The 24471-nt window shown below is 38.9% G+C and overlaps 4 protein-coding genes across 6 annotated transcripts; 2 read left to right on the top strand and 2 right to left on the bottom strand.

The window, feature by feature from the left end:
• Positions 1–436: 436 nt before the first annotated feature.
• On the bottom strand, positions 437–3040 carry LOC122652176 (DNA-directed RNA polymerase subunit 10-like protein). The gene is made up of 4 exons (XM_043845856.1): positions 2896–3040; positions 2585–2643; positions 789–883; positions 437–653 (listed from the first exon to the last, which is right to left on the bottom strand). The coding sequence occupies exons 1-4, from the start codon at positions 2929–2931 to the stop codon at positions 628–630; spliced, it is 216 nt and encodes a 71-aa protein (XP_043701791.1). The 5' UTR covers positions 2932–3040; the 3' UTR covers positions 437–627.
• Positions 3041–4894: 1854 nt separating this feature from the next.
• LOC122652316 (RNA-binding protein 48-like) lies at positions 4895–24471 on the bottom strand. Of its 2 annotated transcripts, none has more exons than XM_043846025.1 (10): positions 24384–24471; positions 24101–24184; positions 20234–20314; positions 19397–19536; positions 19127–19241; positions 18933–19002; positions 18023–18085; positions 17795–17943; positions 13517–13520; positions 4895–4907 (listed from the first exon to the last, which is right to left on the bottom strand). In XM_043846025.1, exons 1-8 carry the CDS (start codon positions 24443–24445, stop codon positions 17866–17868), a joined length of 693 nt encoding a protein of 230 aa, XP_043701960.1. In that variant the 5' UTR covers positions 24446–24471; the 3' UTR covers positions 4895–4907; positions 13517–13520; positions 17795–17865. The 2 variants fall into 2 exon arrangements, with proteins under 2 accessions (XP_043701960.1, XP_043701961.1); XM_043846026.1 differs by having other exon boundaries at positions 19127–19238.
• LOC122650964 (peroxygenase-like) lies at positions 5458–6060 on the top strand. The gene is made up of 2 exons (XM_043844319.1): positions 5458–5816; positions 5907–6060. Exons 1-2 carry the CDS (start codon positions 5458–5460, stop codon positions 6058–6060), a joined length of 513 nt encoding a protein of 170 aa, XP_043700254.1.
• On the top strand, positions 8714–15623 carry LOC122652315 (E3 ubiquitin-protein ligase BOI-like). 2 transcript variants are annotated; one of them, XM_043846024.1, is made up of 6 exons: positions 8714–8852; positions 9005–9070; positions 9438–9494; positions 9586–9704; positions 13127–13488; positions 14716–15623. In XM_043846024.1, the coding sequence occupies exons 4-6, from the start codon at positions 9590–9592 to the stop codon at positions 15262–15264; spliced, it is 1026 nt and encodes a 341-aa protein (XP_043701959.1). In that variant the 5' UTR covers positions 8714–8852; positions 9005–9070; positions 9438–9494; positions 9586–9589; the 3' UTR covers positions 15265–15623. The 2 variants fall into 2 exon arrangements, with proteins under 2 accessions (XP_043701959.1, XP_043701958.1); XM_043846023.1 differs by lacking the exons at positions 8714–8852; positions 9005–9070 and having other exon boundaries at positions 9395–9494; positions 9576–9704.

Genomic DNA, 24471 nt, shown 5'->3' with positions numbered 1-24471 from the left:
GATAAAGGCCATACAAAGTTTTAACAATTAAATTTTCCTGAAAACCATTTAGGGTGGTTCATCTTGAATGGGTTACCTCATTGGAACTGGATCAACACTTCAGAAGCCATTTGCTGTAACAAGAACAAACTAAATACAGATTCCAAGGTTTAAGGGTTGGAAATTTTAATGTCATGGTGCCTTTCAAATCCTCCTAGCCATTATACTACTGCAATAATTCTTAGCATAAGAAGTATCCCTTGTCACAATTCCTCCCAGAAGGTTATGAATTACTTCTACATCATGTCCTAGTTCTTGCCAAGTAAGCACAGCCCAATGACTGGAAATATTAAACAGTTAATGGAGTGGCCATTAAGAGAGGGTTTAGATTATAGAGACCAGGTTTAAAATACTGGTTTTGCATCATTACCATTTACCTTTGAATGAATTCCCTACCGAGGGAAGTAGAAAAAACTAGAATCAAACAAGGTAAAATGTGGAACAAATAGCCATTGCAGTCTCACTATGATATCATGTTCAATTAACAGAATATAGGTATATATCATTACAAGAGAATCCATCATGCTAGCTATATCTATGCCATGTTCTTCGGAGAGTTGTGATACAAGATAAGCAGTCGTCCTTCTGTTAACCGGACTCAGTTTTGTCCAAAGCTGTAAACAAAATAACACCATTCATTAATGAAGTGCAGAGAGCACAAACTAACCTCAATGATAAGTGGTGTATGAGTGGCTAGATTGGGGTCCAAGTGTGAGTGCATGTGAGAGAGAGAGAGAGAGATATATTACTATTGTAGTTTAAGAGCTTCTCAATGAGGTCAACATGAGTCATGAGCATCCGTCTGCAGCAATATCTGACCAATCCCAGCGCATCAAGAGCATCTCTGCATGCTAACCAAAGTATGAATAATCTATGCAGGTATCATTCCTTATGTTTCACTAAAGTTTCAAGATCTGATGGGGATTCAATGCATATAAATTAGTTACCTGATACCAAACAACTCAGACATGTCAACAGAAGAAAATGATTTACAATGATAGACAAACGCAGGTGCCAACCCCAGGTTCCCACTTGTATTAATCCTAACTAAATCAAAATGGAAGAGAATGTGAGAACATATTATTGTGTTTATGAAGTGTACAAGCCTATTGCATAATTAATATATGCCTGTATTTTTGCTCCCAGATTTTTACAGAGCAACCATATTAAACATGTACAATATCATTGTCATACATGTTTTATTGAGCCGGATTTTTTAAGAGTATTATTGCCGTACGTATCCGTACCTGTATTATTGCCATTCTCAATCTTACTATGGTACATCATGCAAGCACCTTACGTTGAACATGGTCCCCATCAATAACCAAAACTACAGGGGAGACACTCATAGTCCGCTTCAACTAGTAAATGCCCTTCCATGGTATCCACCCATGGAATGCCTCTATTTATCTATTATGATGCATGCGCGGCCAGGCCAACCCCACACAAAATGCCTTGCCTATGACAGCCACAATGCCCACCAAGCCTTGCTTATGGTCTGTCATGATGCCATGCTAGGAGCCATGGCACCAAGGAGGGTGAGGCACACCACCCTTAAGGTAGTTTTTATGCTTTTCGTAGTTTTCCAGAAGGAGACATGAACCCCCCCCCTCTCATTTTGTCATATAATAGCCAAAAGGAATTGTTGAAAAACTTAATAGAATTGATATGAACATGATTAGATAGATTCAAGTTTATGCAAGCTAAATGCACTTATGCACTCCATTTCCCACTCTATGCCCCACAACAAGCTATCCTCGAGCCACCATGCACGCCCACATGTGCCAACCCATGTGTCATGGTAGAGCCAACGGAATGGCCGTGACAGAGTGGCCAATTCCAACAACAATCCAAGTTACGAGCCAAGGAATGGGAGTTTGGGGCAGAACTTCAACTCCACTAGTATGACCAAAAAGAAGTAGAAGGTGATTGTTGCAGGTATCCAATGAACTACGAACAGAACTGGCAGAACTCCTAACTCAACTCAATTCAACTAAGCCCATCCTGAAGCCACCAAGCACACTCACACAAGCCAAACCATGTGCCAACGGAATGGCCATGACAGAGTGGCTGATTCCAACAACCATCTAAATTACAAGCTAAGGAAAGGGAGTTTGGGATAGAATTTCAACTCAACTCGTATGACCCAAAAAGAAGTAAAAGCCTTTTGTTGCAGGTATCAAATGAACTAAGAACAGAACTGACAGAACTCCTAACTCAACTCAATTTTATCTAGGCCTTAACCCCAACCAGATGCATTTGGGCACACGAATGTTGTTTTTGACCAAACAGCTAGTACTTAAATTCCTAAGGTTGCTTCTCCATCCTAAATTGTTCTCCATATCCATTCAGTAAATCAATCAATAATACAGAAAATAAATGCTACATTCTGAAACAATACCCTTAAAGCCAGATGTTACATCAAACAAGAAGAACAAAAAACTTTTGAATACACCAGATGATTATAAAACATGAAAAGCTGGTGTGCGTTAACTCAAATGAAAGGAAAATAGATTGAAAAAGGCAGAGCAGCAAGTGACATCACCCTTCCGTGTAATCGGCCTGAAGGAGGTCCAGATATGTATCCCACTTGTTACCAATCACCTAAGAAAAAATTGACACAGAACAAAAACCAAAAAACTTAGATGCAGCAATCTAACTCTAGAAAGGAAAGAGAAAGCGAAGATTACAGACAGCATAAAAGAAATGCTCAATCCACAAAAAAAAAAGTAAACTAAAACAAAGAATTTAACCTTAAAAGAGGAAGATCTGACTTTAAAAAACATACGAAAAAGAAAAGAACTATATATTTAATGCATATCCATGCCATAATTCTAAACTTGTAAGAGAAAATACCTTTCCACAGGTGAAGCACCGAACAGGAATAATCATCTTGTCGCTGCTGCGTTGTCTCCTCCACTCTGCAGTCTCTCTCCCACACTCAGGTCGTCGACCAACACACTCTCCCACGATAGACTTCAAGGTCAACCAAACTTTATATCAAAGCAGGGTATGGTAGTATTGACCTTAGTTAATAAGTTTGAGAATGGAAATAAACGGGTACGGATACGTACGGCAATTAAACGAGTCAGATGGCAATAATAATTTTAGAAAAATCTGACGTACTAAAATGCATACTTCAATGATACGGTACGTGTTTAATACAGCCACTCTATAAGCATAAATATGGGCATATATTCACTATGTAACAGACACTCACCACCTAATAAATAAAATAATAGCATGTAGACTATGATTTTAACAAAAGGAAACCTCACAACTGAAATAAACACAATATAATACCCTGTTACATCTCATAAGATTATTATTTAACATATCAAAATATAAATAAAAGTATCTCATCAAACATAAAAAAGTATGACTTTTCTTTAAGGCTACTAGTCTTTGATCAACACATTCCCTGTTCACTGGATATCAGAAACTTACCAGTGGGACCTAGGGGTGTCAATGGGCCGGGCCTGCCCTAAACCCTAGCCAACCCTAGGGGCCTTAACCTAAACTCAAGCCCAGCCCGGCCCTGCCGGGGCCTAATATACCCTCAACCCAGCTCGACTCTGCCAGGGTTTTCCCTAACCTGGCCCTGATTGACCCTGAATTGTGTGCGATAGTGCTAGAAGCTAAGAAAGAGTTTCAGAACAGTAAACTGATAGCAACAGATGCAAAGATTTAAAACAGCAGAGCAGCTATGCTATAATAAAGGAAACCATCAACAATCGGCTCCTTCTATGCTACCAGTTTGGATGGCTGGCTGAATTGGAAAAGGATTTATCCTATCTGAATCCAAGACATAGACAACTCCAGTAATAGTAATACAGCAAGAACATAAACAAACTCTACAACTTCAACCAAAGAATAGCAAAAGTAATTCAGCATTACTGGTTTATATTGGTTAAGCAAGGTCTATATCAATAGTCTTTGTATGACTGACTAGTTAAAAAAAAATAATTAAAAGGCCTTTTGTACGCCCAAGCTGTTTATGACTTTATTCACTGATACGTAAATGGTTAGCTTGGTTGCTATATCATTTCTTAAGAAGATAAATACAAATTCCCTAAAAGAGAGCAGTTCGCATCCATTAGGATTAGCTATTATATTATTTTGTACATATGCATGCTATCCCACCCAGCAGCACCATCGTAAAAAAATAGAGAAATAGAAGAAGAAGAAGCCGCATCGTTAGTTCGTTAAAAAAAAAAAAGGACAAGAAGAAGAGGAAGAAGCATTGAGCAGCAGCATTGATAACAAAAAAAAAAAAAACAGAGAAGTAGAAGAAGAAAACCAGTTAATATTTTACTTACCTTGACAGAGCCAGGATAGTTGGAGGAACACTCGCCGCAGCCTTAGTAGTCGGAAGAAGTCTGTCGGAGCCGAAATCGAGGGAGATAAAAATGCCGGTGAGCAGTGCTTTCTGGTTTTCTCGCAAAGAGCAAACACGAGATGATGGGTCGAGGGTTTTGAAATAATTATAGGGATTTATAGAAACTTTAGAAAGGCTTGTTATAGTCTTGATCCCATGTATCTGTGTGTACTGTGTAGGGGATTTATTGGAAAATTTACATGTACCGCCCCTGAGGTTTGACGAAAAGATATTTTCACCCCTCAATTTTAGAAAATGATAACAAATAAATCCATTCCGTTAGTTTATGACTAACACTGTTAAAATCAAAAGATAAAGTGATAAAAATGCCCCTTCAAGGAAAGAGAAAAAAAGATTAGAGAAGATGAATTGTAGGTATCCTTGTAAGGAACAAAAACTTAGATTTTGTTACTCATCTCTCAAGTCTCATCACTGATCATCAATATCCAATCCCATCATCATCTTCTTCTTCCTTGATCTCTCTTTCTCTCTGTTTCTGTGTCCACCCAAAGTCCCTCACCCAACCCAGGTCTCAGCCATCTTCCTTTCTTAGTAGCCATTTCCATGGACATGGAATGAATCCTTAATTTATTTGCTCCATAACCAATCTCTTAAACCCTAACCCTAAATGCTTCAATTTCAACGGCATACTCAAACGCATACTTTGGGCTTCCAAAAAATCAGAAGAGGAAGAATAAGGATTCCCGATTTAGGTACAACCAGACTGTAATTTTCAAAAAACCAAAAGCTCTTAATTTGGGCTATTACGAAAATTTTCCATGTAAGAGCTGAAGTGGAAAGAATACATATTAAGACAAACAAAGCAGATAAACGAAGCAGCAGAGATTCGGAGTAACTACCGACCCATCTCCCTCACCAGAGATTGACATTTTGCAGGACCAAACTACATAAAACAAAACCCTAAGACTCCAACGGACTAAGCCCAGAATTGATCAGCGATTAATCAGAGAATCCACAAGCATGACATCTGGAGAAGGGGGAGGTCGAAGGACCAGCAGCCGGTCAAGTGATAAGTGCCAATGTGGAAGAAGAAGAGGAAGTGGGGTGGCTTATGTTCCAATAGAGGTTGGGGCCTGCGTGCAATTGGGTTCAATATGATCGCATCATTGGTGATGGCAATTGTAATCAATGTTGCCTTGAGTTACCCAACTTTGCCTGGGTGGATTCCATCTCCTTTCTGTCCCATGTACATTCGAAACATACACAAATCTAAGCATGGAAGTGATTCAGGAACTTATGATACTGAAGGAAGGTTTGTTCTAGTGAATCTGGAAAACATTTTCAGCAAGTATGCGCGAACAGTTCCTGATAAATTAACATTTTGGGAGATATGGAACATGACTGAGGGCAACAGGGTTGTCTTTGATTTCTTTGGCTGGTTCGTTCCCAATTTCGATATATGTTACCTTCCCCTAAATTCACATCAGATTGAATAAAATCTCTAATTAATTTTGTTGGGTTTTGGCAGGATTGCAACTGAGCTGGAAAGGGCAGTTCTGTATGTGCTTGCAAGAGATGAAGATGGTTTCTTATCCAAAGAAGCTGGGCGGCGCTGCTTCGATGGTAGCTTATTTGAATACTGTGCTAAGATGCTGAGCGGAGTTCATGACAAGATGGGCTGAAAGGGTTTTGAAACTTGCAACTCATCTTCCCCAATCGATTTGGGGAAGATGAGTTTTTTTTTTTTTTTTTGCAAGGGTAATTTTGTCAGTTCCCCTCTGATTTTTAACACTGTTAGTCATGAATTGACAGAATGAACTTATTTGTTACTACCGGCAAACCTCAAAGGGATATGTAGAATTTTTCAAAACTATGGTGAAAATATCTTTTCGTCAAACCTCACGGTAATATGTGTAAATTTCCCGGATTTATTCTTATTGATTGGTCTTGGACAGACCACTACGACCGAACTTCTACTGCCAAATTTAGACTTGTGATGGAGGGATGCGTCGATGATGACGATCAGATGACGGATTCATTAAACAATTGGGCACTCAATAACCCGTAACTATTTAAATGCCCTTGTTTTTATTTTAAATGACATCTTAGGTCTTTTTACATTTTATACTTCATCTGACCAAAGTATCCCTCTTTATATGTCTCAGCCTTTTTTTATTTGAAGTCTCAGCAAAAACCCGATTCATTATATCCATCCTTTCCATTTCCAACTATATTAGGATGTATTTCATAAAATAAAAAACTATATTAGGATGTTATTCCCTTTTATTTATATAATCCTTTCCATTTCTAAAACAAAAAATATTGGTGTCGCATCTGTATCTATATCGGCCAATTTTAATACATATCAGTCATATCAGATTGTATTGGACAATTTTGCCACATGGGATTGGGCACACATTGCCAATACCCTCCTTTGACCATGATGAAAGAAGAATCCCCTCATTATGTCCATCTAAACCACTATTGTAAACAAAATCAAATCTATTTGTTTTGTAATTAATTTTCTTATCTCATAGATATAGGCGATTTTTTCTTTCAAAAATTGGGATTTGGATTAATAAATCGATCAATTTGGATCAAAATATATCATTACTGACTCAGCTGATTTCGATTGATTCATTGATTCTATGCCGTTTCTAATCAATTTTGTTCGGTTAGTATAAAATTTGGTGTTGATTGATTTGATTCACAATCCCGTTTTTTAAAACATCGATCTAAATCATATGATTGAACCTACGATGGATATTCATAGCCATGGACAATATGTGTGTGAGAGTTAATGATAGACCAAAAGTCCAATCATAAGGTAACATTACCTATGGAAAAAGGGAATCCTTTTCTTCTCTACCAGTAAAGCAAAACTTTTTCCAACGTTTTTAGGGGAAAAGATCTCTATTCGGTGGTGATTCCTATGCCCTCTCACACGACACCATGAGATGACGCTTTTGTCCTTGGGACCTAGGTAGATACTCAGGCGTGCTCACCCATTGGCCCAAACGCTTGAGTAGAGAACATGCAACCAAGTAGAGATCTCTTATTGTCCACTTGCATGTTTGACAAGTTTTAGTATATTTTTTTACTTTTATCTGAGGACAAAGTTTTTCTCCACCCATAGAGGGCAGACGGTTCACCCACCATCCTAAGGTTTACAAACCCCTCCCAGGGTTTTAGTATGTTCCAAAATATCCTCCTGATGCCCATTCCTGCCCCTCGGTGAATGAAATTCCTTTCACCGTGGCCCAAGGAATTTCACCGTGGCCCTGGGTAGAGGGAAACTAGGCCCTTTATCTTATTGGATTTTTTACGGTTGAGATCTGATGGCCTTTAATTAATAAGTGGATGTTTGGATAGGAGGCTGGGCAACTTCCTTGTTGTTACCTGTTAGGCTACCAAAGCCCACACATGTGTGGATAAATCAATGAATTATGTCCTATTAATCTTTTTAGCACCATTTGTTTTCATATGAAAAAGGTCATATGCTAAAAATTTTCGCAATTCTCTGTTCAGTACAGTTCCCTAGTGCCGAATAAACTATAATGCATCCAAAAATCCAAAGAGCCGAAGATATGGAATTGGGATTATTATTAGAAACCATAAAGGGAAGCCAATCTTTGCCTCTTCCGAGAACAACTATTTTGAGGATATTTTAGAAGGTGAAGCCTTGGTGATTGTGGAAGTATTCTTGAAGCAATTGCATTGGGGTTGCACTCTGTGGAAGTGGAATCGGATAATAAGAAGATGATATCCTTAGTCCACAACTCATCTAAGGTTCCTCCATCATCTGTGCAACCGATCATATTGGACATTCAGCTCCTTGTTCCTCGTCTTCTATCTTGTAATTTTGCTTTTATTTCTAGGGAATCCAACTTTGTTGTCAATTTCTTAGCTAGGAAGGTCTTGTCTCTGTAGTAAAATAACATTGAAACATGTAATAAAATTTAGGGATTACATTGAGAAAACTTTCTTCAGGTGTAAGAATTTGTTGCTCTTGCTCTAACCAAATCTTGGATAAAAAACAAAAAAAAGACCTAGGTGTTACTTTACTATCTACTCGAGAATTCAGAGGATGCATTTCTTGAAAATATTTTTGTCTTTTTGATAATCCATAGATTCTACCCAAGAAAATAAAAATAAATTAATCCATTGAAGGGTATTTCAGTCAGTAAAAGTTACGTGGAAAGGATATAAAGAAGTGCAATGCAGTTCTGGGAGAAAGGGTATATAAGTAAATTAATAATTAATAACAGAAATAAAAAAATCAAATTGCTGAAGGGAAAACGAAAAAAAAAAAGAGACTGGTGGGAGGGAGAGAAGGAAAGAGAGATGAACGATTCCAAATCTTGGTGGTGTCCGACGCTACAACGGAGGTATTTTTGGATCTTCAGAACGGAAAGCGGTTTTCGTAACCGAAAATTACTTACTATTAATCTTCATCAATATCGAATACAACAAGGTTTCTATCTCCTCTCCCTCACCCCTCCGATCTCCTTCTCAATCAAAATAATCTTTCTAACGATTGCTATCATATCATTGCTATTACTGTGTCATCAGAGTTCGAATCGGTTCTTCTGATGCTTTACGTTTTTCTGTCGTCTGCTATTTCAGATCGGTGGCGAAAAGAATATGGATTCTAGACTGTTGATGGTTGGTTGTTAACCCTCGCATTTGGAGGTATTGTAATGTATAGTTTTTTTTTCTTCAGTTGTGTTGATTTGGCTGGTGTATTAAGAGGATCTGATGCAGTTATCATGTTTGTTTTTTGAACTTTGAATCTAATTTTACCGTGTTTGTGTTTTTCGATTTCTGTCAGTTGTTTCGAGTGATGATCAGTGTAGGGAAGCATATTTTCCTACTGATTTTGTGTTTTATTTATCGATCTGAAGGAGTAGAGCTTCAACTTGCTCTTTTATTTGTGTTAGTTTATTGACTGAATGCGTTGGTTTCCATGTTATCCAATTGATTTATCTCTGTGAGGCTTGTATGCATTTTTTTTTGTCCTTGATGATTTGGGAATTTATGGAGTTATTTTTTGGTGCAGGTAGATTCAATCGGTTTGTTCTTCTTATAATCTTCTTCAGCACATTAAAATTTTCAGGTATCTTGCTTGACTACTGTATATTGTAGTTAAGAATCTTTAGACTCTAATATGTAATCTGCCTTAATGCCTATTCTTTAGTTTTTACTAGGAAGATGTTTGGTGGTGATACCGGTAATCCCATCTTCCCTACTTTCCTTGAGGACAACTGCTTTCAGTATGACTGCAGCACAGCTGATGCCAACACTCAGTTGCAGTTATTTGGGAACTGTAAGTTCTCCCAAAAACATAGTCTCTGCCGTTCTTTACATGTTCTTTCCTTGTACATTTGATTAGAGAATTATATTACATAGATAACAATATTCAATTATATTCTGTGCATGCTTGTACTGATATCTTGTATCTAATTTAATATTTAGTTACCTTTTATTGTCTCTTTTGCATATAATCCTTGCCATGCAGCTTGAGCTTATCATTCTCAAGTCAATGATGGAGAAAAAACTGTACTTTCTGCATGTTCTGTATTTTTAAAGGGAAGCACTATACTCACTCCATGGGAACTAGCCTAACAGTTTGCTTCAGATTTAGCATTCCCCTCCCCCTACCTGGATTTTGCATTATTGTCTGCTATGCTAGCCTATGATGAAGGCTGGATTGGTATGGAAGCCTGGGCCATAAAGTGTTTTTGTGCGCAGGAGAAAAGGAGGTCAAGGCCATCCCGATAGGTTACCATGGTGGGGGGGGGGGATTGTAACTGCACCGAGGAAATCTTGGACAGAACTCATATTAACTGAGGGATCATAACAATTCGATTGATGAACTTGCCTAATTGTGTTCTTACCAACAATGTAATAGGTGTATGTAGTTATTTGTCTGGACTCAACTGGATGACTGTAAAATTCATTTAAGGACTTACCCAAATTGTGTGCTATGTTCTTTCTGAGCATCCACTCGAATGCAAAAGGTTCAATTACTTCGGCTTTGGAATATTATCTTGATGGTCCATCAAATTCGAAGTTCCCATGTACCTCAAGTTTGCGCCATTGGGAAAATAATGATTGGAAGTCTTCCCCGAAGTCCTGGCATGAACATTCCTTTTCACCAAATTTGCATGTTGGTTATTTCTGGTTGATTTTCATTTAGATACTTGGCAGTTCAGATGTCATTGCAACTCCACATTTGAATGAGCATTGAGTTGACAGGAAGTTGCAGACCTTTCTGACAGTGAAGTAGGAAGAATTGGGTCTTCATCCTAAGCTTAACTACCCATAAACCTAAATTGTTGAAAGGAAGGGTAATGTAGTCCTACATAGGTCGGTGACCTACTAGGAGCCAGAAAACCAGGTCTTGTTGAGCTGTTGGTTCGATGGGGGCAGAATTGAGGTTTTAGGTCAATTTTCGGATTAGGGTTAGGATAATGGGAATGTATCTTATATGGTAAAGCTAGGCAGGTGTAAGGGAGTCTAATGAACTAGGTTTTATGGGTTTTGGATGGCTAAAAATAGGTTAGATGGATTTGGGCAGCAACTAGGATTAGGGTTTTGAAAGGGGGAAGATGAGGGAATCTAGGATTATAATAACAGGAAATGAGGTGGTTGAATGGGCTGAATATTTAGGTCGAGGGTGGGTAGGGTAGAGGGGAATATATGCTGAAAGTTACAGATAAATCAGATGGTTAGATCTGGAGTTATGGAGGTTTCCTAGTAGAAGTAGGAGAGAGGGGTAAAAGTGTAATTTCAGACAATCGGCTGGGTGGATGGTACTGAAATTTGGATCGAGTCTCTCTTAGGGTTAGAGGAAGATTCAATCAAAATTTTAGCAGGTTCTAACGGTTAGATTTGGCTGGGCTGAATTCTTTCGAAAATCATCTTGCATGTGATCTCGAAGGGAAGAAGAATAGTTGCAGGTTTTAGGGTTCTAATGGATCTATGGTATTAATGGTGGATGAGGAAGGTAGTAAGGATTGAGTATTGGCAATGGGGATCGAATGGGGCAGGTTAGAGGATAGGAGAAGAAGGGGATGACTAATAACAGTAACAGCTTGGTTAAGGCAGGTCTTCAATGGCAGCAGCTTGAAGAAAAATAACAGGTCCTCCCGATCTACAAGATGCAAGGAGTCGATTGGAGATCCTCCAATCCCTTATAACATATCCTCCCGGTTTGCAAGACGCAAGGAGTCAATTGGAGATCCATCAGTCCCTTCACTTTGATATTACTCACAAGGCACACTAAATAGAGCAAGGCAGCAACAGCAATGGCAGCAAGCAAAAGCTATTTTTATTAATCAAATTCATTTCTAATACTTGGCCCCCTTACAACCGTATATAAAAGACTCAAAATTATACTCCTACATTAAAAAGGAAAGGCCTAACCCATTCCTTAATCTACTATGTAACTTAAACTGATTAGGAAACTGAAATAGACTCAAAATAGAGTCATAATCCAACTCAACTAAACAACTAAAAGAAAAACTAATGAAATCACTTAAATTGAACCATTAGTTCAAACCAGCTTTGGACCGGTTCAATTTAAAACATTAGAAACATGAAAATAAATTAAGTATAGGGCTAATCCCGTACACAACTCATGTACCCCAACTTTAGGCCCATAAAAGTGGCCAATCACATAGAAAACCCATGGGATCAAAGGTCCAACATGTATATAACCCAACCCTAGACTTATTCCTAATAAAATAAGCCCATTTCGGTGATGAATCTGCATCAAAGGGAAGGAGGAATAAAAAAAAAGGGGTAAGGGGTATGAGAGATGGATGATGTCCAGAGGACAATTTCTCATGTTCTCTTACAAGAGGATGGAGTTAGAAAGAGAATTACAGAGATTAAATCACACTTGCATGGGGCATGCTCCCTAAAGTGCCAATTGAACTGACTTGACCGAACCGAAACCGGCCGACCGAACTCCTTATAGGTCTGGTATTGATTTTGGTTTTTAGAAACCATTAAAAGACTGAAATCGACCATTTGGACCGAAATCGGAAATGAGCGACAAAAACAGGTAAAATGCAATATGTTTTTACTTATATTCCTTTTTTATATATATGGAAAACCGAGGCTGAACCGATAAGGGGCTGTAAAAAAAAAAACCCGACAACAAATCGAAACAACCGGACCAATAGCTATCGGTTTTGGTTTGAATTTTGTAGACTGAACAATTATCAGTCTCGTTTTGGCTGGCCTGGGATATGCAAAAAAGGAAAAAAAACAACCGAAAACAGACACAACCGGCTGCTTGACACCGTAATGCTCCCTTTCTAATGCCCTCACTGCTATTTAGTGTTGGATCTGGCTCCTCTCCTACGACCTGCCCTACCTCCCTCCCTCCCTCCCTCCTACCAGACACAAACTTGAATGGACCCCACCCGGGCAGAGTGTAGACCGGTCATTTCGCCCCTGTTTGTGTTGGGTAGGAGGGAGGGAGGTGGGGCAGGTCGTAGGAGAGGAGCAGGGCACTTTAGTGTTTGTAGCTAATAGTTTTTCAATTTCAATTTTTTTTATCCAGTTCGGCATTGTTTTGTTTTATTGGATCCAATCATTAAAGTCGATTTCTCTTTCTTGTTCACTCTCTACCTCTACTTGGCTAGCATCTGTAATTTTTCTTGAATCTTCTTAAATATTATGTGGTTGAGCTGATCTCCAAAGGTAACCTTTTTTCTTTTTCCAATCTGTGTGCAGTCCCAGCTGGTTGTAGTGTTGATCCAGTGAGCTGTGTTGGAAATGAGCATATCACTGCTATGAACCGCCCAGCCAAACGGGGTAGGGAGGGAGAAGACATTCTGAGGCAGCAGAGGCTTCAAATCTCCCTAAACACTAACTTTTGTCAAGATGAGGCTGATCAGTCTCCTAGTTTTCCTAACCCAAACCCTGTATCAACTGGGCTGAGGTTGTCATATGATGATGATGAAAGGAACTCCACTGTTACTTCCGCAAGTGGAAGTATGGCAGCAGCCCTACCTGTCATCTCATCCCTTGGTGACAATCTCCGAACTGAGATTGATAGGCAGAAGGAGGAGTTCGACCATTATATCAGAGTTCAGGTATTAAAACTACTCCTGATAAACTCACACATCTTTTTATGGATTGCATCCTATTATGTCCCCACCATCAGCATGAACGATTGTTGCTCCTTAGATTTTAATAATAATGATGATGATGATGATGCAAAGTTTACTTGACGTGCACATATAAATAACAGGTGGACAAGTACACTTAATTATGCCACGTGTAAAATTCCAGCCTCAAATTCAATCAATTACCTCTTTTTTTTTTTGGTGCAAATCCCCAAAAGGGGGGGGGGGGAGGGGACAATCAATCAATCAATTAATCATTTACCCTCGCGTGTATGCCCATGCATCTCTCGGTCGTCCAAGCATTCATGTACACACTCTTGATAGTCCTTAATTTTTCAATGCTTTGGTTTGCCTTGTGGCTAATGACTTTTGAACTGAAACTTGACATGTGAATAGGTGACCTTGAGATCTACCTGTCCACAAAATTTCGTCCCCCCATTATACATGCCATGTAGCAGAAATAGGTGTTTGTCCTACTATTTATGTAAATATGTCCATGGAGAGAAACTTGACCCTAATAATATTAATAATAATTTGGGAAAATTGTATATGCTCACATGAAGGGAGGCTTGTATTGACGGTCAGCATCGCCACGTCGCAGATTAGTTTTCTTTCTGAAATTTTGAATGAACATTTTTTTCCATATTACTATCCATCTCTGAAATTTTTTAGCCAATTGTGTTGTTCACATGGAGATGAGGGTTTGAAAATTCATCTTTGGCTGCTTGGGGCCAACTTACTTCAGTTTGACCATTAAAAACACAAAGTTTAAGCCTTAAAAATGAAGGAACATATGGTTTGACATTTGGTTAACCATGGGGTCCACAATCTATTCAATGGTTGCTTTGTTGAGCTGAGACCTCCACGTGGCTCAAAAGAAGGTGACTGTGAAGGCAAACCTCCCTTGACGTCCATGAAGGAAAACCATTCCCTTCTTCTCCTCTACTTGCTCTCAAGCTCACTAGTAGTATGTTCTACCACTTGCTGTGGAGCTATCAGTGTTCATATAGGGAGACCTATGAGGTTCCTATGTCAATACATGGGGTATGGGTTTCGGTATCCAAGTTCCATTATATGCTCCTTCTACAATTGTTGATTCTGTAATTGGCAAGAGTAGTAAATACATTATTTCTGTTGTCACATTTAGTACCTTAGATTTGAACGGACTCTTGATCTTGGTTCATCTTCAAACAGGAACAACACCTTGCAAAAGGAGTCAGGGAGATGAAGCAGAGACACACGGCTTTGTTCCTGAGTAGAATAGAGAAAGGAGTCGGTCGGAAGCTACGTGAGAAAGAGATTGAGATAGAGAACATGAATCGGAAAAACAAGGAATTGATGGAGAGAATAAAGCATGTGGCCATGGAGGCGCAGTCCTGGCACTACAGGGCAAAGTACAATGAGTCAGTGGTCAATGTTTTGAAGGGCAACCTCAAGCAGGCCATTGCACAGGGTGCTGACCAAGTGAAGGAAGGTTGTGGAGACAGTGAAGTAGATGATGCAGCCTCATACATAGAGCACAATAACCGACCAGGTGTTCCAGGTGGGCTGGGGAACCCAGTCTCTAGAAACCGAGGATTGAAGGAGCAGATGAGTTGCAGAGCATGCAAGTGCAAAGAGGTATCCATCTTGTTGTGGCCTTGTAGGCATCTTTGCTTATGTAGGGATTGCGAAGGGTTTACCAATGTCTGCCCTGTGTGCCAGTCGGCGAAAACCTCAAGCGTTCAGGTATATATGTCCTGAGATTGGACCAATTATATGTAGAATCTCCAGAAAAAAAAATTATTTCTTTTTCTTTTGTTCTGGAGTTTGACTATTATCCGTGATATGTGGATTGTGGAGGAATCACTTTGCGTTCCCATGTATTTTTAGCTGTGTCAAGGCATTTGCTCTTAGTCTTGGATGCTGTTTCCATTCAATCCTCACTCCATGGTTGAAGTGGAGAAGTTGTTGACTAAGTTGAGCCTGCCTTCTGGCACTGTGGTTGCGGTAACCATTTTACATATTTGGTCGTTGGGATATTGTACAAGAACAAATATCATGTCAGTGAACTGTATACAAAATTACAAATTCTATTTAGTACAGGTGATGTTATCTACATCTCCATCGTTAGTCTGCATCTGGCATTTGGTTGGTACCAAGACCCGGCCACAACCAACCAAGGCCCTTGACAAGCTGAAACCATTTATGTTTATTCATTTTGTGTAGCCCTTTTTCTCCCCCTGTTTTCTGTGAATCTCTCTTTTCTTCTCCTATCTCTACAGTGTTATATTTACTTGCTCGGAGAACCTGCTCTGTCAAGAAATATTTTGCTACACCAGCTCTAGTAACCTATGTTGTTAGTCTTGCCCCTGACTCCTGCCTAATTGTGGTGCTGGTTGCTCTTTTCCATATTTCTCTCTGATTCATGCTTGGTTCACTTTCTTTTGCCATCGTTTCATACATATGATCATCGACGAATTTTGAAGACTAATACCACCAACCCCTTCAAAACTTTTAAAAGCTGTGTAATTGGAAAAAGATGAGAAAGAAGATAAAGATGAATAAGATGGTAAACTGCCCCTAACCACTGTCCTGTGTAACGTCAGTTACATACTGAGTATGAAACAGAAAAATAAAGTGGACCCTGCTGTAAGGACGCAAACTGTGTTCTCAGTTCTCACCACGAGGAGCAAAGAAAAAGAACGGTAATTGGTAATTGCAATGTAACTGATGATTTTGTGAACTACATGAGAGGGCTTGCCTGCCTTCAAAAGGCTCAAATTAAATAAGGTGGTCAAGATTCGTGATGATGCCGTAACTTCATGGTATGTGAGTTTTTTCAATTAAACCAATAAGGAAAGGGGATGGTTTTTCATTAGCCACGGTCATCCCTTGACCAAGGTATTATCGACTTTGTACTATAGAGGGGCAGATCGGTAAAACATTAATGACCCAAGATGGATATGTTTTTCCTACGAAAGTAGTAATTCAAAAAAATTGGTAATGTATTCAGTCAATTCTCCTCCCACATGTCCATGAATTCCTGTATTTCTCAGCCATCCATGCATTGCCTTGCACTCTTTGTAGTCTTGAACTTTTCAATACTTTGTTTTGCCATGTCAACATTGATTGGTATGTAACTTGAGATGTTATGAGCAGCAAGGGATCTTAGGGTTTACCTGTCTATAGTATTACAACTCCGTCAGGCATGCTTTAATGGCAGAACCAGCGCCTGCTAAGAGAACCCTCACCAACCATATGTGCCTGCCTAGAATTATATTCCCAAATTGAATTTTCATGTCATTGGCTCATGCAAGCTCCATCTAATTAAAAGCAGAAAGCTCAGAAGCCCAAACAAAGTGGGGCAGTTGAGTTTGGCCAAATCATGGAAATTGATGGATTAACGTTTCTCCCATATGACCCTGCGATGGAATAGCTATGGAAAGCAATGGCTGATTGAATCGCTTCTGCCTTACCTGTTGACTATATTTATTGTTTTTTTTTGTAAATCCAAGTAAAGGGGTTCATAGGTTGATCGGGCCACCATCTCTTTTGTTGGGCAAGCACTTCAATGGGAAGAGCAAACAGGTTTTGACTTCGGAAGTAAGTCAGTGGCAAGCCATCCTACGAAGGCAGGAGAAAGACATACATATATAAGAAATATGAGACTGACTTAGTAACCTCCTACGAGTGTTTTCTCATAGAAAATATCCACATCAATGTATGTCATTGAGGGAAAATTACTGAATCCAGTCTCTGTCCCTACGTCGAACTCATCGGCACATAAATGGCAGTCCATTCACATGCACTCTTTCAAGAGCCAATCTCTTGTATATAGGTCTCAACAAGGCACCGCCAGCATCTGAACCGGTTCCATATCAGAGTTGAGTCAGTTGCATTTGCTAACTTAAAACATCTATTTTTTGGGAATATGTTGTCCATGCCTTCATCTATTAAGTTGTAACTTCATCTATTAAGAAAGAATGGTATTTGCTATTCTCAGCTAGAAAGATATGAAAAATGGATGAAAAGTCAACTTTGATCAGTTCATTTGACTAAAAGGACATGGTGGGTGAGTTGGGGTCCAAATCTGGTCAAATAAGAAATCTAAAGGGTGAAATACCAATTAAACAATTGGGTTGGTATATGAGTATATCAGACCTACACTGGTCAAATTTGAAAAAAGGGGTTTTTTTTCTAAGGGGGGAGGGTAAGGATAGAATATAAATATACACATAGTGAACACAGGTCAAGAAGCATAATTAATTAGGGTTACACAATTGAGTATCACAAGCTTGGGCAATGCCATTTGTTACCAGAATCTCCATACTGCATTTGGTTCTTCAATGGGACAAGGATTCATCAAATTCTTCTTCTGTTGTCGACTCGTGGTTCCTTAAATGCAGGTTGGGCATCCAGATGCTTAGTGCTTGATTGAATCTAATACAGGGGAAGAATTTTTAAATTTATAATAATTGATTAAATAATTGCAAATGAAGGCGCACATAGTTTTTCTTACCTTATCAAGCTTCTCCCTGACTAATTGAACTGTCTCATTCATGGATGTAGATGAAAAGTACTCCTGAGATTGTGGATAGAAGACAATATTAGTTATTCCTAGGAGATGCATAGTAAGGAACTCTATTTAGTTTTGATAAATCAAGTCAAATACTGTTATATGATGGCAAAAGTTTTAATATGCAAATGGTATCTTAGGGGCACCATTAATAGTTGAAAAAAAAAATAAAGAAAAGCTGACTGATATGATTTGATCATTTACAATGAAAGACCAATTGCCTATATATGCCAGGCTAGTCAATATACTGCATTTTTATTTTTCCTTTCCTGCTTATAAGGCATACAATGGAAGTTGAAGATATAAAAAAATAAGGGGAAAGGCCAAAAAAAAGAAACATGTTTTAGAGAAAGTGAGTAGAGATTTATTGGAAGGTTATGATCATTCATCACCATAACTTTTGGCATATAGCCAGCTCAAGATTTTGTCAATAAATTAATTGGTCTTGACAAAAGAGGTCCACACTGATTCATAAGATGATTTGAAGAGGTATTAGGTTCCTATCTTGTGTGATACCAAGACAAGCTGTTTTCTTAAAATTGAAATCAGAGTAATATCAGCCAGGTTATTCACCTAGTCTTTGAAACTCGGCTGTTCAGAGCAGCTACCTAAATAGTTTGGTATATAACAAATTCACAGTGATGATTGTCTCTCAGTCTAAATTTAAGGCATTTTTAAGCATAAATGTAAGTCATAAGTTGGTATTCGAAATGACATCTGTTCACTGAATAGCATACTTAATTACAAAATGTAAAATACATGGAAAAAATACAACAGCATAAGAAAGCTTCATACCCTGGTGTGGAAGAAGAAGAATGAAGCTACCATTAATTAGAAAAGGAAAGCCACATACCTGGTTAGATAACACCATCAGAAGGGGTGGATCATTCATGTGACTAGACTGTTCTGATTCGGCATACTCCCTATAAATTGAAGTTTTTTTTGGGAATGGTGGTGGGTGGGGTTGGTCCCATTCCATATCAAACCACTAGAAAATATTCTAATTGAGAAAATACAGAAAAAGTAAAGCTAAACATAATATGCTACCTTTGTTTAGATATCATTTGATGGGGAATGCAATTGGATGGTGGTGGAGCTGGAGACACAAAAGACTCACTAACAACACCTGCGTTATGAGGTGTAGGCCCTTTGGTTCTTCCTGCTGCGATAAGGAAGATCGTATGAATAAAGATTGGGACTTCAAAAGAACATCACATTAGAAATTTGTTTCGTAATCAAAGATCATGTTCTTCCCCTCCCAGTCCTTAGCAAAGATTTGCAATTAAGCCATGATTATCATTCTGATAAGAAACTTACGATTTAATCGGGCAAGAACTTCCTTTCTCCTGCCTTTTAGTTTTTCCTTTGTGTCAGAAAGGCTCTCAAAATAAGTAGCGTAAGAGACCTGCAGTTTATTTCCATAGAAAACAAACTCATCCAGTTTCCTCTTTGCAAACCTACAACAAATGTGACCAAACAGTTCAAACATATGAAACCCAGTAATCATACACTATATGATTTTTGTATCTGTATTTTGTAAGTGAAAATGCAACATAAAAATTAGGCAATATAATGACATGAAGATGAAGAGGAGGTAGCTCTCAGCAGCACATATAACAGCCACATCAAGGCTCAGCTGGTGCCCAAACTAGGTGCACCAGTAGACCCCGCCCTCCCCTACTAAGAACCACATTTCAGCCAAAATAGAGTGTGCCACATGACCCAATAGGGCCAATACAGCTGCAATGCTGTTGAGAAATCACCATCTGAAAGAAAAGTTTTAAAGATTAAAAGATTGCGGAAAGATGTCAATACATGGGTATCTTGACCAAGTTAGATTCTGAAATTTGGCATGTGACCAACAAAAATGGTAGTCTATCTATCCAACAGTTTGTTTTTCCAGATCAATCAACCACAGAAGAAACTGTCCCCATGGAGATTAGCAACACAGCTGACTAAACATTCTACTTTCCTGATTTATCTACAACATGGAATCCGCCATATTATAGGGCATAGTTGCCATGGTGTCTAGGCGACCCAAGGCGTTGGAGGGGGCTTGGCGTAAGGCAACTGGATGCCAAGGCAATGCCTTGACAACTATGTTATACGGGTAAACAACATTCTCTATAATAAAGACAAAATAATGTGAATCACCTGGCATTGCTGACCTGTACAAATTTGATCCAGTAAACATCCGTAAATGGTTCGCAGTCTTCTTCATCCATAGGCTTGCACCTAACAAAGGCAGAAGAATAAGATAAAGAATTCTTAATACACTAAAAGCAAATACAGGAAAGAAATATCTCAAAGAATTATCACGGAGGTATCATTAAATATACATTAAATATTTATAGGTTAAGTCCGTGGAAATAGACTCATAAACCTTAGTCTCTATCAGGACGGAAGCAAGTCAAGAAAGTCCGTCAGGACTGTCCGCGGACCATCAATACAAGGCACGGTTGTCCGTCAGAGACATCTTTATTTTTTACTTAATATTCCTTTGTAAGCACGGATGACCGTCACTACCCACAGAAGTCCGTGAATAGTAAAGTCATATAGTTTTTTAAGACAAACCACCTAGTTTCTTGGGTTTGTTCATTTAGGTCTTCAGTTGACTTTTACTTTTGGCTTTCTCATCTTGTGGACATCAACATAAGGATTACATAAATATACAATTAAAGAGCAAATTCTATGTGTTCAGATATCTTCAACTTGATCCACTTTCATCTTGATATATTCTTCAATTTGTTTTTCAAGCTAAAGCAGTCTTTAGCTTCACGGAAGTCCATCGACTGCAAATCTATTTCAATCAACTTGTCATTTCTTCAATCAATGATTGCACCTCAAGTGCTTGGGTTTCATCAATATCTTAGGACATTAACAGACATGTTAGAACACCCAAACACACATCATATAAGGTTTTCATATCCAAAACACATAATCATATAGAACATTCTAGGTTCAATAGTTCTCAATGGCTTAAGCTTGACTTCTTCAGTTGGGACATTGATAGGGTGAAAGCAGTACACTTCCCTTTAAACTGGAACACACACACTGATTCTTCATACCTCCAACCATCACATCAATATCATATAAACATGGCCGTCCGAGTAAGACATCTGTCAGCTTCATAGGCATAACATCACACCAAACTTCTTCCTCATAGTGATGGAGTTTTAAGGAAACTGCACAACGTTGATTTACCTTGTACTGCCATTAAGAAGAGAGACCTTATATGTTTGTTGGTGCCTTTCAATTTGTAATTTTGCCTTCTCTACAAAAGCCTTAGAAGTAACATTTACAAAGCTGCAACTATCTACGATCACTTGCATTGGCTTGTTTCCTGACCGCATACAAGTATAAAAGATATAATGATGTCACCAATCCTCTTCCTTGGTTTCAGCCACTAAGATGCGGCTAACCATATGAACACCATAGAATCCCTCCTCATTTACATCATCGTCCTCATTAACATCACCAACATTTTCTTCATCATCAAGTGGATAGGGAAATAATGCATCATCACCAGCATCTTTCTCCATATTAGCAACGACATTAACTTTCTGGTGTAAGTGGACAGACCTTTGCAACATGTCCATATTCTTGACAGTGATAACATTGTGTCTTGTTGCTACTTGTCATAGGTATCTTTCCTTTATTATCAAAACATGTAGGAGCTATGGCACGTGTAGGACCTGTATTTGTGGGTCTAGGTGCTGGAAAATTTCTCCGCTTCTCCCTAGCTTGAAACCCATAGCTACTCACAGAGGATGTCAGTTGTTCTTCTCCACATATAGCCTTCTCAAAGCAATCCTGGAGGCTGTGAACATCTGTAATGCCCATTGCCTTGTTGATATCAAGCTTCAATCTCAATCTAAACCTGGATAATAATCGTAATTTGTATATCATCTTCAATTCCTGTACGAGCAGAAAAAGAATCAAACTTCTCCATGTATTCAGCTACTGATGAATTTCCTTGCCGAATAGAGTTTACTGATCTTACAGTCGAGCTCTGAATGTCTGTGGTAAGTACTTTTCCTTCAGTTCTCTTTTTATATTCTCCCATGTAGTGGATACTCTGCCACGACTCTCAAGTTTCCTTCTATAAGTTCTCCACCATTCACATGTAGACCAATTAATTTAGTTCGAGCCAACTTCATCTTCCTTGTTTCAGAGAGTTCGAACCAGTCAAAATCATAGGTATCAAGGTGGCAAGGCGACCAAGGCGTTGGAGAGGGTCCAAAATCTAGGCGAGGCGGGCCAAGGCGCCTGCCTAGGCGTCACCTAGGCAACGCCTTGATAACTATGGTCAATCATCCAATTCTACCAATCAGTCATAGAATATATGTGGATCATGTGTCCCACTATACTCCTTCAGTTTTAGCTTGACCTTCTGTGAGTCATCAAAGAGTCGCTGGGGTGCACCAGTACCACCTTAAAATATGCATGCATGTGAGTCTTCAAAAGTTATTGGGGTGTGAAAACCCTTTGTGGACCTCTATCCATGAATCTCTGAGTATGATTGTTAGTTGTAGATTGTCTCGGGTGCCTTGTCTCATCTTCAGGAGGTGCAAAACTGCCGTGGATGGTAGTAATTTTGTTCTGTACTGCAATCAGCCGATCAACAATGCTACTTTGATCAGTAGTCAATTGTTGTAACATCTCCATTATTCCATTATAAGGATCAGTAGGTTGATATGGAGTTCTTGAGCTGTTCTCTGCCATAGCTCTTATACCACTTAATGTGATTCTGATTTACAAGTTCAAACCAGTACCAAACAAGATTGATACAGAGTATAATTTCCAGAAGTAGGAGAAAACTCATGGAACACAATCAACAAATCATTATCAGACTATAGGTCCGGTTGAGTGTCACATTTAGAGGGTAGAAACTAAGCTGAAAATTCCAGCAAGATCCGATAGTCAGATCTGCTGATGTGGACAAGTCCTAGTGGGATAGATCAAACCCGATCAAATTATAAATTGTATGAGGGATCAGAAAACATAATTAATATACCCAGCAGGAGTATACTCTATGATATTAATTTCAGCATAAAGAGAACTCAAACTCAAGAATTGATTAGGCTTCTAGTAACACAAAACCCAATCCCACTTGTAGTAGGATTGTAACAACCAAGCAACAGAACCAGATTTTGAAAACAGAATATGAACTAGGGTACTTTTCACTAAAGAATTCTGAAACCAGAATTGAAATCAGCAATGTAGAACACCTTACATCCACCAATCCTAGTGAGAGTAGGACTGATGTATTGCAGGGACAGAATCTGAAATCGATTTGCAGGATTTGGGACAAGAATTGAATGACCCAATCTACAGTAATGGAACAAGAGGAAACTACTTGGGCTACCCACCGCAAGGTATTGATTGGAGTCACCACCACTCAACCTTGATTCACCACAAGGAGAACCTCACCACGCATGGAGCAGAAAAAACAACTTTTCAGCAAAACAAAATTGTGGGCTAATGAACCCCACGTCCTTTATTTACAAAATCGCATAAAGCAGAATCGAAGTCAAGCTGGGAAACACCTTAGCCAACTCCTTACAACTTGGCCAATCCTCTTTAAAGTCTAAATAGCCTTTAAATAGACTGGGCACACTAGGATTGGAACTTCTTGGACTGAACATCAAATTATCAATGAGGTTCAGATGCTGAACTACAGTAAGACTAGAACTGTTAGATGATCAAAGCATAGAGGAAAAGAAGGACCTTTGAGAGAGAGAGATTGTTCTAATAACTCAGCAGCTCTGTTCATGCCTTCAGCATCACAGTTACTTTCATCAAGCTATGGAATGTCTTATAAGCTGCTAAGAGTGATGGTGAGAGGTGGGACTACAAGTGACTTCGTGCGGAGTGGATTATGATGGGAAGAAAGATTGACATGAAATTTAAGAATGACTTGACTATGAAAATAATTTGATCAATATAAAGGAAGAATTTCTTCCACTTCTATATCCATCATCGGGAGAGGGGAGAAAAGGCACAAGTAGAAAATCTTACTCTTCTATCTCCCCATACGATCCGAACAATTTCAACAACTCAACACCGCATCCTAATGCTGGTACATTCCTAACTATCAGGTACCTGCGAAAGATTTAAAAAACAAAAAAAAAAAGCCTATCTGGTTAGGGTTAAGTCAATGAGGCATTGAACAAAAGTTTATGTGTTGTTGTTCGTCGAGATCAAAATATGAGAAACGAAGAAGACCAAACAATGAAATAAACATTTGGGTTAGTATAGTCACAAGGGGGGAGGGGGGGACGTGGAGGAATCAAAAGTAAACCTTGATTCATCACAGACTGTATAGACGCGAACGGCGGGAAGCTCGTCTTTGTTTCGCGGCATTTCTTCACATGGGGAACGGTTTGAAG

Source organism: Telopea speciosissima, chromosome 2, assembly GCF_018873765.1.
Source record: "Telopea speciosissima isolate NSW1024214 ecotype Mountain lineage chromosome 2, Tspe_v1, whole genome shotgun sequence".
Taxonomy (NCBI): Eukaryota; Viridiplantae; Streptophyta; class Magnoliopsida; order Proteales; family Proteaceae; genus Telopea; species Telopea speciosissima.
Note: the sequence above shows the minus strand (reverse complement) of the source record. Positions and strands in the feature narration are given on the sequence as shown.

Coding starts and splice junctions, on each gene's coding strand:
- LOC122652176 (XM_043845856.1), bottom strand. CDS start 2,931: ATGATTATTCCTGTTCGGTGCTTCACCTGTGGAAAG. Junction 2,644..2,895: donor GGTGCTTCACCTGTGGAAAG/GTATTTTCTCTT, acceptor ATTTTTTCTTAG/GTGATTGGTAACAAGTGGGA. Junction 884..2,584: donor CAGGCCGATTACACGGAAGG/GTGATGTCACTT, acceptor GTTAGCATGCAG/AGATGCTCTTGATGCGCTGG.
- LOC122650964 (XM_043844319.1), top strand. CDS start 5,458: ATGTGGAAGAAGAAGAGGAAGTGGGGTGGCTTATGTTCCAATAGAGGT. Junction 5,817..5,906: donor GTCTTTGATTTCTTTGGCTG/GTTCGTTCCCAA, acceptor GGGTTTTGGCAG/GATTGCAACTGAGCTGGAAA.
- LOC122652315 (XM_043846023.1), top strand. CDS start 9,401: ATGATTTGGGAATTTATGGAGTTATTTTTTGGTGCAGGTAGATTCAAT. Junction 9,495..9,575: donor CAGCACATTAAAATTTTCAG/GTATCTTGCTTG, acceptor CCTATTCTTTAG/TTTTTACTAGGAAGATGTTT. Junction 9,705..13,126: donor GTTGCAGTTATTTGGGAACT/GTAAGTTCTCCC, acceptor ATCTGTGTGCAG/TCCCAGCTGGTTGTAGTGTT.
- LOC122652316 (XM_043846025.1), bottom strand. CDS start 24,445: ATGCCGCGAAACAAAGACGAGCTTCCCGCCGTTCGCGTCTATACAGTC. Junction 19,003..19,126: donor CAAATGATATCTAAACAAAG/GTAGCATATTAT, acceptor TTCAATTTATAG/GGAGTATGCCGAATCAGAAC. Junction 17,944..18,022: donor TCAGGGAGAAGCTTGATAAG/GTAAGAAAAACT, acceptor CCCCTGTATTAG/ATTCAATCAAGCACTAAGCA.